Here is a 20,395-nt window from a genome sequence, read left to right as displayed (position 1 = left end):
TGGTGTAGCCTGCCAAGGCTACACACACATCAAGTGTGTGACTTACTGACACCAGTTTTACTTGAGCAGCCAAGCATGCTGTGAAAAACAGAGGACTATAGGATCCATTGAGTCCCTTGGGTTATTGAATACAAACTGCCACAAATCCAGGCAGCCCTGTCCTGGAAATTTAGATGAGAAAGGACCACAAAACATTCAATCTGTGCTGGGAGTGATGGAAATGCAAAAAACAGCAAGAGCTAGCTCTGATGCTGAACTCTCAAATCTGTGGCAATCAAGCAGAGCTCTCTTACTGGTTTTCTGACCCAGGCCAAGTGTAGGAGCCAAAGATTAAGACTGATTTCTTTTCCATGTGCCAATTGTATCATTCCACCTGAAAAAGATAGTTGCCTCATTAAATGATGATTTGGTTTGAACTGTGCCATAAAGGCTGCTGCAGTATTGCAGGAGTATCAAACTAAAGTGGGTAACTGAACATGTGCTCTACTTGTGGGAGCAACAAAAAGTAATAATATGAGTTCTTTTCACTTACTTGATTTTTCTAAACATCTGAAATCAATTTTAGACAGCTTAAATAACAGTATCCCTCATGCTAAGATTCTTCCTGTTTAATGGAATATGTTGAAAGGAAATTACTCTTCTTAATTTCTAAAATGCTGATTTAAAACTTTCCAAACAAATTGTCCTATATACCAGTCCTACCAGCAAGGAAATGAAGTACTAACTGTGCAGCATGCCTGCTGCCCTGATTTTTTGAGGTAAAAAAGAAATTGGAGTCATTCTTCCTTGCTCCTCTGTAGTTCAGTTATTTAGACTGATTTCTAAAGAAAGAGCAGACTTAGGACGTAAAACCAATAACAGTATTTTCCATGAATGTCTCTGCTAATGGCATAACACAATGAAAAAGTAAGATGTGCTTTTAAGGTGTTTGGTAATTCCCTTCATATGAGCTGCAAGTTCAACTGGATGTTCACTGATCTGCCTTTTTCCTTCCTGGAGTAAAATGGCCCAGTTTTACTGGAAACAGTAGAAGAATAATGGGCAGAAGAACCTTTATTCAATCTTGGATTTTGTGTTGCATGGAAAAGTCATCAAGACAGGACGTTGTCCACAAAGTTTTACAGACATCAACAGATTGTGACTTTTTCTGTTTTGTCTTAAGGCAGACGTTTGTCTTGCTTCTAATCCATCTAACATTGGTGTGCAATTCATGAATGAAACAGATGTGCAGAAAACTCTCCATCATGGACCTTCTTTTCATGGTCATTGCCTTGTCTGCTCTGCTGATTCACAATAACAGAGCTCACAAACTAGGTGAGAGGGGATATCTTTTTGAGAAGGTATAGGATACAAGGTTGACTCTATTTTTAATTTCTTCCATTTACTGCAGCTGCTACTTTTCTCTGTCCTCCGGAAAAAAAAACCCCAAAAATCAAAAAACAACAAAACAAAACCCCAACTAATTGCGAAATAAAGATTTTAAGGTTTTTCTGTCTTGCTTGAGGGGTTTTGAGCCTAAGATATAAAGTAATGGGTTTTCACACACATAAATCTCAGGAAAGGTAACTGAAGTGGTTGTTGAGTGTGCGTAGATTGTAGAGGAACTTTAAAAGCATGCTTAAGAAAAGGAAGTGAGAAAAACAATCAATTAAAAGCATTATGGCTTCAGAGAATGTGGCAGAACAAGGGCCACCATTTTAGGGAGGGAGAGAGAACTTGGCCTGTCAGACATGTGATGGACATTAGTAGCAGGAATTACAGAAGAATCCTGAAGAAAGGATCAAACTGTCTATTGAAGAGGAAAAATATATCCTTTCCTTTAATAAAAATAACTGCATTTTTCCTCCAAGCGATCAAGCAAGTCAAGTAGCTTTGGTGTCTTTTTCTATACATGGCCTAAACCAAGATTTCACAACTGGGTGTAAAATTGAGAGCCATTTTCTCACATGATCTAGAGGAGTGTATCCTGTATATTCCTTCTCCTTTTATATTCCTGGGGGAGCATTTTCAGTACATGATGTTGAACAGTGAATGTCTTTGGTCATGATTTCAATCAAGAAGAGAAATGTGATTTCTGTACTTGCAGGACCACTGTACTTTGCATGCAGATGATATTTCCTAAGATTCCTTTTAATGACACATCCTTTTTTCAGAACTAGGGCAAAGTATCCCTGGCAAGATGAAGTCTGTCACACCTCAAAAGTTTGTATCACCATTAAAACTCATTCCTGCGTCATTTCTTACTTTTATCAATATCTGGGCAAGCCTTAGCTTGTTTTGAGGCAAATACTATTTCGTATAAGGATGTGTTGCAGTCTCTGGCCCTTTGGAAAGAGCAGGTAAGGTTTTTTTGTGCAGGAAAGAGCAAGAGGTAAGTAGAATATGCAGTAGAAAAAGAGTGTTTGCAATTTCTAAAATATGATTTTACAGTATAAAAACTTATCTCACCTTTAAGGATATAAACCTTCTGAAATGCAGCCTTTTGATTACCTATTGCCATTTCTACTTAGATTTTGGTCTGCTATTTTTTCCTCCTGCCTTTGTTTGTTTGCTTTACAGAAGTAAACAGTCTGCCTGTCAGGCACACTGGCGGCACGTGACTGGTAGAACAGCTGTCCAGCATGTGTGGGGATTGCTCTAGGCTGGTATGAAAATGACTTAGATCTAAAGATGCTGCCTAAACTCCTAGCAAGACTTAAGTTGTAGTGACACATGTTCAAGGTCTAAGATTCTGGTCATAAAAATGCCTTTTGAAGTTTTAATAAATGCTCAAAAGGGCTTTGCTAACTCCAAAAACGGGCATGGCATTGCATTGGCACAAAAGAAGTCAGTTTATCCATTGGGGAAAATTGATCATGACTAAAATTAGTCTCTGTTTAACGACATTTTCATTACTTTATCTTTTGCACAAAGCAAAAGTAATAGAATCTCGGTCACTAGTATATGCAGGCACACACGTATGCGTATTTACATGTATGCTCAGTGATACCTCTAGATAAAATCTATAGTAATGTGTGAACTGTAAGTAGCAATATATACTCAGATGCTGCCTTCTTATGTGGAAGCTCACCATAATTATGGCGTGGTGTATTTTTCCCTTGTCACTGGTTGAATAAAGAGTGCTGGGTGGGGCTTCTGAGCAAAATAATTCTGAGGAAGTCAGTATTGTATTGCAAAATGCAAATGCCTCTCCTCTAAAAAGTCATTGGTCTTGTACTCCCTTATGAGGTTACTCCAAGGTATAGCTACAGTCTTTGGCTGCCAGCAAATGAGAATTTAAGGAATGGTGCTCTTGGATGAGAACATAGCTTTGTTACAATATAACAGTCAGTTTTATTAAGTATACTCTACCAATAACACTCCTGTAGTGTTAGTGTAGTTTCTGTAGTTTCCAGGAGGTACCATATCTAGTCTTCTGCTTGGTAAAACAGGAATTGACAACATAGCTTGTGACAGCTGAATACTATTCACTTTGGGAGTCCAGTGATGTATTTTCAAAATAATGGGTATTACCTAAGGTTCATAGCTAATTTCTCCAGTTTGTTAACCACAAAACAAACCAAAACCCCCCAAACAAACGAAAGACAACAACAACAAAACAAAAAAACCAAACCAACCAACCAACCAAAACCAAACCAAACCAAACAAACAAACAACCCCCCCCAAAGAAACCCCCCAAAAAACAAACAAAAAAAAAAACCAAAGAAACCCCAAGCAAACCTCAAAACCCCCTGAAAGACAAAAACCCGAAAAATTTTGATATTTGAGTGCAATTCAGTTGCGTCTTTCTCTTCTCTCATATGTATTTATTCCTCCTCTCTCCATGCATCTTCATTTGCAGTGATATTTCTTCATTATCTCTTGTCTGAGAATGTGAGGTGTGACCTGGGAATTTGCCTTTCTGTGCACTGGATAGAGCCTGATTCTATTTTATCTGCATTATCTATGTAGAATGTATTATTGATCAGAGCTTCTGCCCATGTCTAAACTGTCAATAATCTATGGAAGAGCTGAAAATCAGACCCAGTTCTTCAGGTCTTGAGAGTTTCTCTTTCCCTCCTGAATTTCATAACAGATGTTTCACACAGCTAGAAGAAACCACAGTCTCATATAGCTTAAAAAGAGGTGGCCAGTAGCCAACTTTCAAATAAACGCTCTCTGCACTTTCATTAAAAGAAAACATTATCATAATATTAAATTACAAGTCAAATGGCAAAGGTATCTTTCCTTGTATAAGATATTATCCTTTGAAGTCATAGAGCCCAGAGTGACTTTCACATGAGGGTGACCAAGTAGGAAAAAGGAAAAAAGTAAACAAAACAGTAACATTGGTTGTTTTTCTCATTCCTCTCCTGGTTATAGAAACACACGTGTTTGGATAACAAGTTTCTTGTTACACACATCTTTTTGTTTCCCTGAACTTTAATAGCCCTTTTTCTTTAGTTCTTGTCTAGGGTATGTTACCTTTCTGATATACTTTTCTATATTGACAAAAAGGGGTAACATTGCAGCTGTACTTTTTTGAAATATTTTGAAGTCAGATATTCTGTTCAAGCTATCATTGATGCTGTTATGAGAAACAGTAGGAAGCTTGCCAGTGAATCTCTCTGAGATAAAGGAGAAATTTGATGAAAGAGCTGATAAAAGACCAATTTTTTGCTACCTGGTCCCTAGGTAGCAAGTCTGCTGGATGAAAGAGATTACTAACAACTAATCCTACTGATTATTGTTACTTTTCTTCTCTTTTGAATAACGAGAATAAAACTTCTCACTCACAGACTAGCACATGAGCCCTCTGTAGAACACAGAACCAGATGGTCAAGATGGGAAGTCAGGGAAGTGACCTGGCAAAGCAGTGTGCGAGTCTGCCTCGTTCTACATTTGCACCAACAACTTATTTGGACTTTGGTTTCACAAAGTTTCTTGATCCCAGACCCCTTCCATCTCTGTTGGGGGTTTTATCTGGGGCTGACAAGTGTTTTGGTTGGCAGCTGCTGACTGACTGTCTGGATCATCATGTGTCAAAATGTATTTAGCATTCTAGATGCTACAAGAAAAATAAATCTATTTTGTCCTTTGGCTTTTTTTGGTTCTGAATGACCTTTTAAGAATTCCAGACATTTGCTTTTAATGCGAATTGTACAGTTGACACCCATTAAAGCTTACTGTTGACTGTCTCTCGGAAATTCTGCTATCCCCTTCTGCTAGCTGGGTAACTGCGTGACATTCTTGGTAAAATATTGCTGTTCTGGTTTCCCAGCATGTTTGTGTTTTAACTGCTTCCCAGTTCATGTGTTTTTACGTGTAAAGGCATCAAGTATAGGCAGTAACAATAACATTCTCCTCTCTTTTGTGAATCTGAATTGTTAAGTGATGAATGATAGGTTGCAATAACTATCACATCAAAATACTTGTTATTTGCTCAGCTCACCTTGGTACATTTGAAATTTTTTCTCAAATTAATTAATCAAAATGACCATAGTAGCCATAACTACAATAATGCAAATGCAGTTTACAGTGTTTTGCTCTGTTGTTAGTGTGAAACTCTGCTTCAGAAGAAACATCAATGGTAGTAGCTCGTAATAATAGGTACCATTTCTGAATGGATCTATACCAGCATCAGACCAAAGACAACCAGGAATAACCCTGTTCTAGCACCTCTCTCATTCTACACCCTATGCTCTGTACCTACTGCCCACTACTCTACTGGATGCTTTCTTTCATCAGGCATATTTGTGCTATGTTAGAATAAGAGTTTTGATTCTCATTCTTACACTTTTCTACTCAGATCAGTACTTTAAATCACACATTGAGCTTCTGATATCAGACCACATTTCAGCACTAGGAGGACAAGAACTGGGAGCTTTTCCTGTTGCAAGAATTTTGCCTTCTTTACAGAGGCTCTTCATGTATCAACTCAACATTAGATGTAGCTATGTAGGTGTCCTTAGAGAATTGATAATTTAACAGTATTTTCCACAGTCTCCTAGGAAAAAAATCAAATAGCTGTTACCACTGCTTCTCCTCGCTCTTTGTTAGCCACTCTGCTCAAGTCGTATGTGGGTGTATGAGTTGTTTATTTATTTTCTTTTTAAAGTTACTTTGAGTGAGGAAGTGGTTTTTGGGGCTTATGTAGTAATTTGTCTAATGATGAATCTGCAATACCTATAAGTTATCTCTTTGATAGATTTATTTAGACCTTTCCTGACCCCTTGTTCCTCCTAGTGTTGGGATGAAAGTCATCTCTGGGGCAGCCTCTGAAGAGATAAAGAGATGAGTAAAAGCAACTAACTAGCAGCTCTTTCAGTCTTTTGTCTTTCTATAGGGACAATTTAACTCTTCCTTCTTCTTCCCTCCTTACTTCTCATTAAAAAGAAGCAGAGAGGAGAGTCATTTAAAAGTTATAGATACAAGCAAGGAGAGTTTAATTTTTTTTAATACGGCCATCAGTCATTAGTAAGGGTGATGAACAAAAAGGAGCTAGAGTAAGTTCAGTGTTATATGATTACTACTGATTCCATAAGGAGGATTTTGTGGTTTAGAAGAGAAAACACAGTATGCCCAATAGCAGAAAATGGCCAAACAATATTCTTAAAGATTGGTATGGTCAAAGGAAATGGGTGCTTGCTATTTACAGATGGCTTTATGTGTATTGGACTGACCTTTTTTTGATTAAACATGATTTTTTTTCAGCTTTTAACATACCATATGACACTTTCCCAAACTGGCTACATTTGTCACTGCCACCTTTTGGAAACAACTGTATATATCAAGCTGGTTGGTTTATATATCTTCTATTTAATTTAATATCTGAGTGTATTCTCATTGTTAAAAAGAGATGAATTATTTTTCTTGTTTCACTGCTGGGCAGACTTGTGCAAATGACTTTGTATGTGAGGACACAGTGCCCAACTGTATATGCCCTCTGCAAAGCAGAACTACAGAGAAGCACTTTGCATGCAGTCTATGCATGGAGCTTTGAGTATTAACATGGGAACCATCTGGGAACATGCAAGTTTTTAGGCATTTTTCTTCTGTTACTAGTACCCTCTCAGTGCTGCAGAATTTACTGGTAGCCATGTGCTTTTCAGCAGAGAGTGGATTTTAGTAGGTTTTAATGAAACTAGGAGATGTCACTGTTTCTGATATGAAGTTGCAAAAGGATAGAATTACCTACCGTGTACAGTTTAGTTTCTGATCCCTCAATAATCTCAAAACAGATTCATCAGAAGTTGAATGTTGGAGAAAAACTTGTAGGATTTGATGGCCAAAAACCCTGAAGAAGGGTTAGTGCTGGCTGTGATAGTTCTTCCTTCTCCAGGTGAACCAGGAGCATTTATAAGGAAGGCTACAGTAATCAAGTCTTTGCACCACAGTTTTCCTTCGTTTTGCTAAAAGCACCTTCCCCAGGAGGTTGATCCCATCATTTGTGTAGTTATACACAGTGACTCAGAGGGTTAATAGCAGGACAGGAATGGAAATCCTGCTCCTGAGTAGTGTCTCTGCTACACAGTACTGTGCCCTGAAAGCCTCTGTTCCTTTCTGGGAAGAGTTACCAGAGAAAGGTGTGTATCTAAAAAAGACTGCTTTTAATGATGTGTGGAGCATCCTTACATCCTTACTCTGCTATGCAGGGGTTAAGTACTCAAAGGGGAATCCTTACAGGGTGAAGAGCTGCTGGCAGTCATCCTTGTGACAAAAGTAGATCAAGGAAAAAGAAATGCAGGAAATGTGCCTTTGTGCTTGGATAGCCTTTGAGAGCAGAGCAGCCCCTGAGGGATTCTTGGAGCAGTGCATAGATTTAGAGCATTTCTAAGGCTCTTTCTAGTAAAACAAGGATGGAAAGGGACATAAAGTAATCTCAAAGATCAAGGCAGCTCAAGGACAGCTGAAAGTCACCTTTGTCCTCTCCACTTATGTTTGTGAAATCAAGTAATTGAAAATAATTTTCCTTTTGCTAAATTGAATTCTACAGGATCAATTCCATATTAATTGTAATAATTCAATCAAAACCTGAATCTGAAAATTCAATTTCTTTTCACTTCTTGCTGGCACACAATTCCTCTCTTGCTGCAAAATGTTGCACTGCTGTTATGTAGAAGCTGAAGAGCAGGGACACAGGCCACAAAATGCAGAGGCATCCTGAAGCTGATAGCTGAGCATTTCCCATAGGGCAGCTGTCTAGCAATTATGTATCCCATTTCTCTTTCACCTAATTGTATTGGTTGCTCTGGACAATTTATGGAAGTTTTTTTTAGCATCTTAGCATGTGAGTTTGATGGAAACTAGATATTCTGTCTCATGGGAAACTGATTTTAGGAGTCTTCTTCCATGTCTAATCATGATGGAGACTCAAAATCTTAACATTTTTCACAAACCAAATTGTTCCAAATTCATGCTTTGACTTAATAAAAATGAGTCATTCGGTATGGCAAACAGTCTGTTTTGAGAGCATGAAAGTATTTTTCTTCAGCTAGGTATTACATCATTTTACTGCTTTAATGTTACAAACTCAGAACTCAGAGTAGATTACATAGTAAAGATGACATGTTTCAACCTTAATAAAATGCTATAATCGTTTCCACATATTTGGAAGATATTAGTATTTCCTATTAATACTAGGAACTGACATTTTCATATAAAGACACACCATGAGAAAATGGTCACTGTTCAGCGTTTTGCAGTCATCTGCAGGAAGTGAGGCTTTGGGTAATCTTGTGAGGGAGCACTTCTCTTTAGCTTTCTAATTGTCTCTGCATCTACAAGCTTCATGTTTTCCTTCACCTTCTCTTGTGACTAATTATGCCTGTCACATCTGCATGGTGAATTCACACATACACATCTCCTTTTAAACTGCAGTTGAAAAACCCTCTGAAGAGTGCTGTTCTAAGGAATAAAACAATTATACTTCTTCCTCTAAATTTATGTGACAGAGCACAACAGTTTTGAAGTGCTGTTCCCTTGGAAGACAAAATGTATTTCCATCCAGTATTCTTGGTTTTTCTTTGTAGCTGCTTGAAAGCATCTATTAAGAGTTGGACACATCTTCCTAAATTTTATTAATCTCAGTGTTATACATCTAATGTAAGCCAGACATCCAAGTTATGTTCCCTCTAGGATGATGGTTCTTTGGCAATTTGTTGTAAAACAGGTATCTTAGGGTGCAATCTCACATCCCATTTCTCTAATTGCAAAGCCAATTTGAAAGGCTTGCATCCTTCATCTCCTCAACTCGTCATCCTTGTGGTTTTGGCAAGAGACAGTGTGGTCTGACTGTAAACTAGATTGAAATATCTAAAAAAATTAACTAATGACAGAGGAAAATTTTTCTTTAGAATGGATGTTTTTTATATTGCAGAAAAATAAAAAAGTGTTTTGAGGTTTAAAGACAAGAGAAAAGGTTCTGAAGAATCAAAAAAATTTTTTTTGTTCACTTTTTGATTCACTTAACACTTTTGATTATGTTTTATTTACTTTTCTTCTTTTTCCCACCACTGTTTTGGCTAGTTTTTAGGAACCTAAGAAGATCTATATTCCTCACGAGATAAGCAGATATGCCTCTCTTAAATTATTTAGTGTTTTTCTTTCCCCATTAGTGCGAGTGGAGGAGGAAGGGGAGAAAATGTTCCAGATTAAGAATTCAGGAATTCTGCTGTCTCAGATGAAGTGTGTTTTTTACATTCTGTCACCCCAGGAATGGCCAACTTTCAGATGCAAGGCTGTAGCTCAGACCAATGGAAGTCTACCAAGAAAAACAAAATTTCATTGCCATTGAAGTTGTAAGTCATATGGACAAATCCTTCTTATTCAGAACAAACATTGGTACAGCCTGTGTTAACTGTCAGTATCATGACTGTACACAACTAGCAGAAGTGCAGTAGATGCCTCTTCTAGCAATCACTCCAGTCTGAAAAGGGAAGAGAAAGTAAAAACTGGAGCAGAATGGAGTTCCCCCAAACAGTGCATCTTAGAGGTCCTTGGAAAGCCTTTGAACTGTTGTGCACCGTATGATCGATTCCAGGCAGCCTTAAGAGAGGTGAGACACAATGAAAAACCTAGCCCTTATTATTTGTGAGTAGTAAGCAGATAGTATTATAAAAATAGACATGTGAGTATTGAGAAGCTGTGCTATAAAAAATGAAATCTTTCTAAGTTAATGTGACAATATATGCACACAAGTATGTGCATGTGTACACTACATAATTAGTAAATTAGGAGGATGAAGTAGATGGCATATTTTTGGATTTCAATAAGTGTTTTTGGCATTCAATTTGTCAAATGGACTTAAAATAGTAATTCAGATCTATTTCAGTAGGTGTAGATGTACACTGAAAACTGAATAAGAGGTCATAATTAGCAAGTTGCTATTCAAAAGCAATATGCCAAGTTAGGGAAGTAGTATCAAGAGGAGGACCCAAGAATTGCATCTTGTATCTTATCCAATAGGTGAGGTTTGTGAGAAAAATATAGATGGCATGAGCAAAACTTATTTTTGTGTGAGTTCTATCCAGTTGCTGTAGCACAGGGATGGAAACCTGCAACGTACTGTACTGAGTGCCAGAGCTTAACGAGTCTTTAATTTTTAAGTGAAGCATGGTGATTTTATTAGAAACAAGTATTTGATGCATGAAAGGTTGGGTATGCACTCTACAAAGCTTTGGGGAGAATTAAGAGTGATTGCACAAAACGATTCAGGAAACATCACTATCCAGGGAAGGAACGGGCCACTGAGCGACCAAAAAAAGAAGGCAAGGAAATGAGAGACAAAGCAGCACTTTGTGTAACTGGAGGCAGTCAGGAAGCAGGCATGCTGTGAGCAGCAGGAGAGAGGACTGTAGGAATTTTGTACAATCAGAAATGTCTAGTCATTCAGTATGTCATGGAAACTGCAGATGATCTTTGGCAATCCAAGTGAGTATTATAACAGGGTTGTTAAAAGCTCTTCAGAGTGATCCACTTACCACCCTTCAAGAAGATTCTTGTCAGCAGTCAGCAGGTGGTCAAGGAGGTGACATTCTGTCTCTGGTGGATGGGATACCAGATGGGATTGCAACATCTGAGAAGGTTCTTTGAAGTAAATTAGCGCACACTACCACATATAGTCTGTACTAGCACAAATGACTGGGTTTAGTTTTTCAGAATATAACTAACTCTTGGAAATCTTGTTATGGTGCCAAAGAAGGTACAAGGTATGTTCTTAGATGTCATTCATGTTCTGTATATAAAACAGTATAGGAAGTCAAAGAAACAAACAAGTCTATAAGTATTCTGCTAGGCAGGTAAGCTGTATAAGACTTGGGTCAATGAAATGCATGTCTGTATTCTCTGGTGAAAAGAGACTATATGGTTTGACTGGCCTCCAACTCACTAGAGGAGAAGTAACCTTCTAGACTTGTTAGGCCACACCTTTTCAGATGGTGTTAAACTAGCAACCAAGGGAAATTACTGAAAAGCGAGGAATAAAAACACTTGTTTAGCAGAGAGTCAAGGTGTTGAGAATACAATTAATCAAGCCACCAAGAACTAAAAGAGTTCTTCAACTGCCTACTGCCAACTTGATAAGACCGGCTAATAAGCAAGTAGCAATGGAATGCAATTGCTAATTTCTAAACCTGGAATTTCTCAGACTAGGAGGGAGGATTCCTGTGACTGGAATCGAATGTCAGAAGTAGGTTTGGAACAGCATTGTACAGCAATGACAGAAATTACATTGCCTCTTTCCGCAACTATTGAACAAAATGATCTTGAAGGACAATTAATACCTAAAATAAATGTCGATGTGTTTGCTGATGACTGCTACAGACTGTCAAATCCAGCTAAAGATCTGGATGAAATACTAAGTAGCCTGTTGTGTGTAAGGGGAGGGAAAAAAAGCCTTGTGTGTGTATGTGTGTGTGTGTGTGTATGTGTATGTGTGTGTGTGTGTGTGTGTGTGTGTGTGTGTGTGTGTGTGTGTGTGTGTGTGTGTGTGTGTGTAAAGCCTTCAACACAAGTGTCATATTGGTGGTTTCATTCTGCTAGCATGAGAGTATATTTGCAAATATTGAATAGATGACAATATCTGAATCCAAATCCTCATAGCACTTATTAGGATAATGTTTTACATCCAATTTCAGCAAATAAATAATTGAGGTAAGAACTGAGCTCAGAACTAAACTCGGATATTCCTCAAGTGGAAGTGCTTGTGCTTGAATACACCTTTCTTTGAAACAGAATAAAAATTGGAAATGGTGTGATATGTACTTCAGCTTAGACATTCAAATAAATGGACTTTAATAAATAAATAACTTCTAAAAGTGCTGTATCTTGGTACTTCCAGAAGTAATATATCTCCCAGAATTTAAAACAGTGTCACACTAACTCAGTTGAAAGAAAATCTGTGGATAAAAAATTCAGATAATAATTGAGTTCTTTGTGTAAAAAGCTAGAAAGACACAAACCTATAGCTGAAAGGGAATGCTACGCTATTAAAAATTACAAAAATATGACATTACTTGCAGTAAAAAGAAGTTGAAAAGTTGAAAGTTTAGCAATAGATAAAAAAAGCAAAAGAAATGAAGAAGAAATCAGCAGGAAGCCTAAGGAAATTTTCCAAGTGCATTAGTAGCAAAAACATCTTAGCAATGATATGAATCTGTCACAGAAATGTGTGGTAGGTTTCTCAATAATAGAGACAAAAAGAAACTGTTCAATAAATATTTGTCTTCTAGGAAAAAAATAAATCAAGCAATTGATTTTTTACTGTCACATAGAAACAATGCAATAGCTTTCTTAACAACCCAAAAGTGCTGTGAGAGAGCAGTTATTAGAATGCCTACTTTGTAAAACAACTAGCCAAGAAAGCTTACGTTCAAGAATTTTAAAAGAACTAGTTAAGGAACTTTGAGAGATATCCGTGTTGAAATTTTGCAATAGGTGTCAGGATGCTGAGGAAATTCTGGGGAACTGGAAGAAAGTTAACTCTCCAGTAGTATTTAAAAGGGGTAAATGGAACATGCTGTATAACTGTACTTAATTACATTTGCCCTACTCCTGCAAATAAGACTGTTTGGTAATACAAAGGTTGCTGCCTTAACATCAGTCTGAGTAAAAATAACAGAGTATTTGACATAGGATCAAAAAACTAGAAAAGGGTTTATAATCACTTGTTAATCTAAAGAGCTTATTTGAAAAGACTTCTTGTTGCAGTGTCATTTTTTAAATGAGTTTACCAGTTCAATAAAAGTTATAGTGTGGACATTTCAACTTAAGAAATGTTCTTAAATTGATAACTCTGCATATGTACTTTAGTGAGCACCTGATACAAATCATTATGTTCCATGTGGGTTAAAAATAAAAGTATAAATAGGAATCATTGTGGGAATTGTTGTCAATTAACTCTGCCTATAAGTTTCCTATAAGGGTAAATTCTGGGTTATATTCTATTTAGTAGTTTAGCAGTAAGTCAGAAGACAACATTAAAACTGTACTGATCTGCTGGTAACTTAAGGTAGAAAAAATAAGGCTGAGATCAACTCATCAATGCAATAAAACTAAATGTCTCAAAGGGAAATACTACAGATATTGAAGGTAGGAATACCTGTTCTGGAATGAAATATGCCACAGAGAGACTTGATGTCAAGGTGAATGATCGATTAAAATATTTTTTTTGACCAAAATGACCAATGAGATTGTTGCATGGATGAACAGGGAGATCTCAGGAGGGAGCAGAATAGTCATCCTGCATAGTATGACATTAGTGTGCACTGATGTTTGCCTTTCTGCCTTTTTCCATGAAAAACTGGAGAGGGCTCTGGGAAAATCCTGCAATACCACCTTATTTAATAAGCTTTGGCAAAACTGAATTTGGTTGTGTTGTTCCCCTTTCGACCGTTACCCGCAATCTATCTAGACAGAGTACAATATGAGTGATGAAATAAGCAAGGGACATGGAGGTGAACCAACTAATGAGCAAAGAATAAAAGAGTCTAATAGCGAGCAGCAGGAGATCACAGTGACATTTTCAAGGTGAAAGGTCAGTAACTTAAAGCTGTAAGGAGAGAGATGAAGGAGAGAGATTATTTATTGAGCTGAAAGTGAAAGGTTTAGGAGTCATTGAAAAATACTTGGATAGATAGTAGACAGTCTTCTGTTTGCTTAGTCTTACTTCCTGACAGTCAGACCTATTACCCTGTACATTAGTTTATCCTTCTCAGAGAAGCAGTGAGAAATATTGAGTTGCTATTTTGATATTAGATGGGCAAAACCACTAGAAAATACTCTAAAGGAAATTCCTATTTTGTCAGGAAGATGTCTTGGTTGACCAGGAATTGATTTCCCATCGTGAGTTCTATAAGTATTTTCTGTAATTTTCTTCTCTTCTGCAAAGTAACATCAGGATTCAGGAAAAAAATCAGCCCTCCAGGTGTCTTAGTGCTTTTTTTTCCCTCTGAGATAGTGAAAGAAACGGAATTGCGTTCTCAGTGTTGGAGGCTTCTGATATTACTGAAAAAGAGATGAATTTGTGCTGTGCTGTTAAAAGATCCCATATTTTTTGCTATGACAGTTGAATATGTTATACTCACTATTTCTTCCTGATCATTTTATGTTCCTTGATGGCAGACTTAATTTAAATCATGAATCTCCTTCCTTTCCATCTTATATAAATAATTTTCTTTTGCTGATCAATATAGAGAAATCATGGAGTTGAAAAGCAATAGTCTTTATTATTTGTTTAAAGCTGAAGATTCATATAATACAAAAATTACATATAAATGTGTGAAAGGATTATCAGAAGCACCTCTGCAGGTCCCAGTTTCTTTTAGAGATTATGTGCACTAGATTTTCATTTCAACCAAAGAGGTTGAATGAGTGAGAGAGAAAAATAACTGACATATAAAGTAAGAGTGTAGGCTGGACTGGACTGCTTCAAAGCTGCTACTCTTCTTCTGCTCCTCTATAGCCAAAAATTCTTTGCTATGAGGAAATAAATGAATGGGTGAATGTTTTTGTGGGTGCATATGAACAAATTCCTTGCCTATCACTGAGTCTAGAGTCTTCTGTCCAAGTATATTTCATTTGTCAGTGAACTCAGCTGTAATGACTGCCTTTCCTTCCTCTCATATGCCCAGTTTCTTAAGTGCCATCTTCCCAGAGTGAATAGAGTTGTTACATGCATTATAATGAACCCTTTTTTGGTTTTTGCCAAAATTAAATAGGATGTTTTTGTTGTTTTGTACCTTGTTTGTCTCAGCCATCACCAGTGGCAATGGAGATTTTTTCCACACTAAAGGAGTAAATTCATGTTGCAAGTAATTTAGGGCTCTGTTCATGGTAATCTGCCACTGGACCTTGTGCTTGCTAATGAGAAAGAATAGAAACATCCAGAAGGTGTTTGTAGTGGATGTGCAAGTCAAATATTTTGATTAAGTTTTAGTTTTATGAGGAGGAATGTCTCCAGCAGAACTTCTGCTATGAATGTACTATGTTTTGTGGGTCCCATGATATTCAGGCTATTTCCAAAATACACAAGCAGCTTGGAGTGTGTGAGGAGATGAGTGGTTGGAACAGACTTTACAGAAAGCCCTGAGGGAAGTAAATACTGAAGCTACAGCAGTGCTTAACAAAGATCGGGAGATACAGAACTGAGCAACATCTCAACAGGCACAGAACAAAAGTTGGGAGGAGCAGATTTCAGTTGTCAAGTTCTTCTCTTTTCTGCTGCTGAATTTCTTTTAATATGGTAAATTAGATTTATTGGCAACATATGGTTGATTATTAGCATGGATTATTCATAAGGCAACCCTTTCATAAGGCTGGCCCATTCTTTTTGAGGATTTCATTCTATTATTGAAGATACCTTACTTATCAGGGCAGTGTCCATGTCTTATGTGCAGTGCAGAATCAAATTTTCCAACAATTATGTCCCTACATATTTGAAAATAGGGGCAGGGAAAAATGTAGTGTTTGGCAGTGGGTCTGTGGAAACTCCAAATCTGTCATCAGTACAGCATGTGTCTGCTCCAGCAAAATGCTATTCTGTTCAAAAGTTACCCTTCCCTGGAACCCCTTGAATGACTGTCTTTAATAATGTAATAGAAGATGGAAGGATACAGCATTTTCATGCATGAATGTTTAATTGACTGAAATAGATAGTAATTTTGATACATTTGTTTTACTTTGAATAACAAAGATGATTCAGAAGTATGCCTCCATTTAAAACTAGCTAATCTTAGCATGCTGGATCTACTATTCACATGGGTGAAGTAGAGAATAGTTTCTATAACCTATCTTCTGAGATTTTGGTCTTTTTCTCCAGCACAACCAAACTTTGCATCAGGATTCTACATTTTTATATGAATAAAAATACACATCTGTGTGGAAATTGATGCCATAATTATGATCAAATATCACAGTTACTAATGGAGGTTTTTATAGATCCATGACAAAGGAATCCCTCAGATAGAGCAGTGCAGGGGGATTAATAAGAAGGGTATTGGAGAGAGTACATATTACTATATGTCAGATAGAGGAAAGTTACTTGATTCCTTTGAAAAAAACAGCCTTCTTGCCTGGCAGTAAGAAAGAAAATTGTTTCCCGATTGTGTGCAGTGATGTAAAAGTTTTATTAGTGTTAGTTTCAGATGGGGTGTTCTTGTGTGGTGAAGATGAGAGGTCTTACCCACGTCCTCCCAAAAGATTGCTGATAAATCCATGTCATGTGTTGTATAGATAGCATATGTTTTACAGGTGAACCCTTTTTCTAATCACAGAATCATGGAATGGTTTGGGTCAGAAGAGGCCTTTAAAGTTTATCAGTCCAACCACCCTGTCATAGGCAAGAACATCTTTTTCACTAGATCAGGTTGCTCAAAGCCCTGTCCAGCCTGAATACTTTAGAGGTGTAGTTGTCAGCTGGCAGGTAGATGTACTGTTACTGCAACACAGGCAGTACTCGAATGCACAGTGTCTAGAGGTTATATACTGATAAAGATGGGAGTGTGTAAAGAACAATAAAGAACATGTTGATAAGTAAAATATTTTGTTGTAGTTATGTTTCTGGGAAGTGTTGGGGCCATTTTGAAGCATCATCAGGACAGTACTGCACCAAGAACTGTAATGAGGTTGAGTGTAATATAATAGAGCTTTGTTAAATATTTGTTCATTCTTAACAATATGGGAGCATAGTTTTGTGTAGAAACATCAAACACATCACCTGTTCTTTTTATTTTGTTATAGTTGTTGTCTCCTGTTCTGGATCACAAGAAGAAAACTCTTCTTCACCAAATCCACCTCAGAAGCTCTCTGTGATAAAAAATAGGATGGTTTCATTGCATCAGCCTTCTAAACCAGGTACCACAAGTCCTCTTCCCTCCATCCTCCTTATTTCTTCTTCAGAATCTAGGCGTAAGATAGATGCCAGCAGTCACAAGCACCCTTTACCAGAAAGCTGTGACGCTGTATTTCTGGCTGGAAATGGAGCAATGACTCAGAAAGGCCAGAGTAAACTTAAGGGAATCCCTTACTTCCATATTAAATAAAACCAAACCCAAACAAAACAAAGCAAGCAAACAAACCCACAAAAAAACAGCCAAACACCCCCCAAAAATAAAAACAAACAAACCAACCCTAAAAAAAACCCCACCCCCAACACAGCAGGAAAAGCAAAATGAAAAGAAAAAGAAAAAAAAATAAAAAAGGAAAGAAAAATAAAATCTTCTCCATTCAGCACACTGAAATTCACCAGATTTAGGATTGGGAATTCTTAAAATAAAAGCCAATTAGTGGAGCTGCTTTCCCACAACTGTAGAACAAACTGTCTTTCTGGATACTGAATGAAGTTTTCTTTTCAGCTGAAATTTTCTTTTTCTTGGCATTGTAAAAGCACAGTGAGCTGTGAGGTTTTCAATTTTGTATCAGTTGCCTCTTGTCCTGTCAGTGTATGCTACTGAGAATTGCCTGGCTTCCGCTTCATTCCCTCTCATCAGTGTGTTTGTACACAGTGATAAAATCCCCCTGACCCTTCTCTTCTACAGACTGAGCAGTCCCAGCTCTGTCAGCCTCTCCTCTAATGACAGATGCTCCAGTCCCTCAGTTTCCTTTGTGGACCTGTGCTGGACTTGTTCCTGTAAATCTGTATCCTTCTTGTACTAAAGAGCCCAGAGCTGAGCACAGCACTCCAGATGTGGTCTTACCAGTGCCGAGTAGAGTGGAAGAATCACCTCTCTTGATCTACTGGCCATGTTCTTTCTAATGCAGCCCAGAAAGCTGTTAGTTGCCTTTGTTCTAAGGGTGTATTGCTTGCTCATGGAAAGCTTGCTATCCACCACATCCCCCAAAGTTCTTCTCTTCAGAACTGCTTTGCAGGCAGTCAGGCCCTGGTACAGGGGGTTATACCTCCCAAGGTGCAGGAGTTGGCTTTTTCTTCAAGGGGTTTCTATTGGCCCGATCCTCAGCCTGTCTAGGTTGCTCTGAATGGCAGCACAGCCATATGGTGTGTCAGCCTCTCCACCCTCCTGTTTAGTAACCTCTGTGAACTTGCTGAGGGTACACTCTGCCCCCTTTTCAGGTCGTTAATGAAGATGCTAAACAATAAAGAAAGGCCTGTGGTGCTAGAAAAGTCACACATTCCTCCCAGGAGGTGGCTAGGTGACCTAGCCTTGCCTGACGAGGCAATGTTCCTTATAGTGCCATCTTGCAGATGGTATCAAATTCTTTAAAGTCCTTGGTGACATACTCTGGACTGCCCATGAGCTTTCTTCAATCTAAACTTTTTCAGAGCGTTTTTGTAATGTCTTAAGATACACCCTTTTCTGGTTGTAGTAATATAGATATATTTCTCTATTGCACTTAGTTTTACCTTTTTATTTCTGTCATATTTTCCCTTTTTGCTGACTTGGACTTGTTCTCCAAGTTCATAGGTGCTAAACAAAGCTGGATGTGAAACATCTGTAAGGTGGTACACAGTGGTGTCAGTGGTTTCATCTTCCAGTGTTCTCTTTCACTGTGACCACGAATGCACCCAGCTCTTTAGCTCTGTGATTTATGTTAAACAACAGCTTCTTGTTGATCAGTCTTTCCACCACAATGCAACAACAGAAAAAACAGTAGGTTTTTTACTGGATGTCCAAAACTTTCCTGATCTGTTTCAGATTCTTCCAGTTATTCAGATCCTCTCCAGCCTCAGCTTGTGGCAGATAGGCTTTATAAAGCCTAGAGAGTATATGAAGTAGGTGCTTTTCAGGGGTTAAGTTGTGTTCACCTTCTGTCTGAGCTGTGAACTGCCTTGTTATGTGAGGTACGCTCAAAGAATTAAGTCTGCATTGGTACAGTCCTTGCTACTGCAAGCAGAGGTATTGAGAAGATTTGATGAAATTATTTTGTCATAAATAACAGTTTCGGTTTCAAGTAATTGCCTATTAAAAAAAAAGGAGGAATTTTTTCTTTCCTGAGCTTTCACTTTGGTCTCTTCCACTGTCATGCTGTTGTGAGAGAAATTGTTTTCTGGGTTTTATGACCAACTAGAAAATTATCTGATAAAAATATTACTTTTAGTATTAGTATCCACAATGACACTATGGATACTAAGTTAACCTGTCAGACTTCATTAAATTTGAAACAATACAGCAGGTATGGATCAGGACTCTGCTTTGTCTCACACAGCAATAGAGTTTCTGAGCTTTTCAGATCCTTAAAGTTGTTTTAACTGGATCATCAAACCGTAGCCTGAAGCTGTGCACAGACATTTTTCTCTACATCCAGCAGCACCACGGGAGTGGCTGATGTCTTCCTTCCTATGCCCTGCTGGAATCTGGCATTTCATACACAGACACACACATGCACAATTTGCCAGTTCATCTGCTTGTGGCTTCCATTTAAAAATGATAGGCTGAACACTGCAGCAGACCTTTGCTAAGCTATATGCATTTGATGAGTTGGGCTGAGAAGATGTTTGGATGGTTGGTCCAGGTGTTAGATTGAGAAAGTCAGCAACCTCCAGTTCAAACAGGCCAGAAGGGTTTAGAGTGTCCAAAGTAATGGCAGAGGAGATGAGGAGCAACTCTGTAAGATTCATGTTTCTCTTACCCCTGTACACTGGGTGATGTTTTGTAAAAACAAAGTTAGAATTAACTTCAGTAATAGAAAACTTGTCTGCTTTTGCTGTTGCATTCAAAAGATGTTTCTGTTTCCTCTTTTTTTCTGAAAGTTTAGGTGAAGTATAGGCAATCTTCTGGAGGCTCTTATGTTTTTATTTCTGCCCCACCTGTGTTGCCTGTACAACTGCATGTCCTTGTTATATGCGTGATCTTAACTCTGTTCTTCATACCTGCCTGTTCTCTTCCACAGGAATAGGACTACCAAAGGGATAACTTTATGTCATTCATGTTTGCAAGGCCTGAATACCCTCAGAACATCA

General features: G+C 37.9%; 1 protein-coding gene across 1 annotated transcript in view; it reads left to right on the top strand.

Moving 5' to 3' along the window:
* LTK (leukocyte receptor tyrosine kinase) overlaps nt 1–20,395 on the top strand; it is a 96,699-nt gene that overhangs the window by 24,970 nt on the left and 51,334 nt on the right. The window contains exon 2 of the mRNA XM_064658075.1: nt 17,218–17,331. Coding sequence (XP_064514145.1) covers nt 17,218–17,331 — 114 coding nt within the window. The remainder of the gene's footprint in view (nt 1–17,217; nt 17,332–20,395) is intronic.

Source organism: Pseudopipra pipra, chromosome 6 (assembly GCF_036250125.1).
Source record: "Pseudopipra pipra isolate bDixPip1 chromosome 6, bDixPip1.hap1, whole genome shotgun sequence".
NCBI lineage: Eukaryota > Metazoa > Chordata > Aves > Passeriformes > Pipridae > Pseudopipra > Pseudopipra pipra.
Note: the sequence above shows the minus strand (reverse complement) of the source record. Positions and strands in the feature narration are given on the sequence as shown.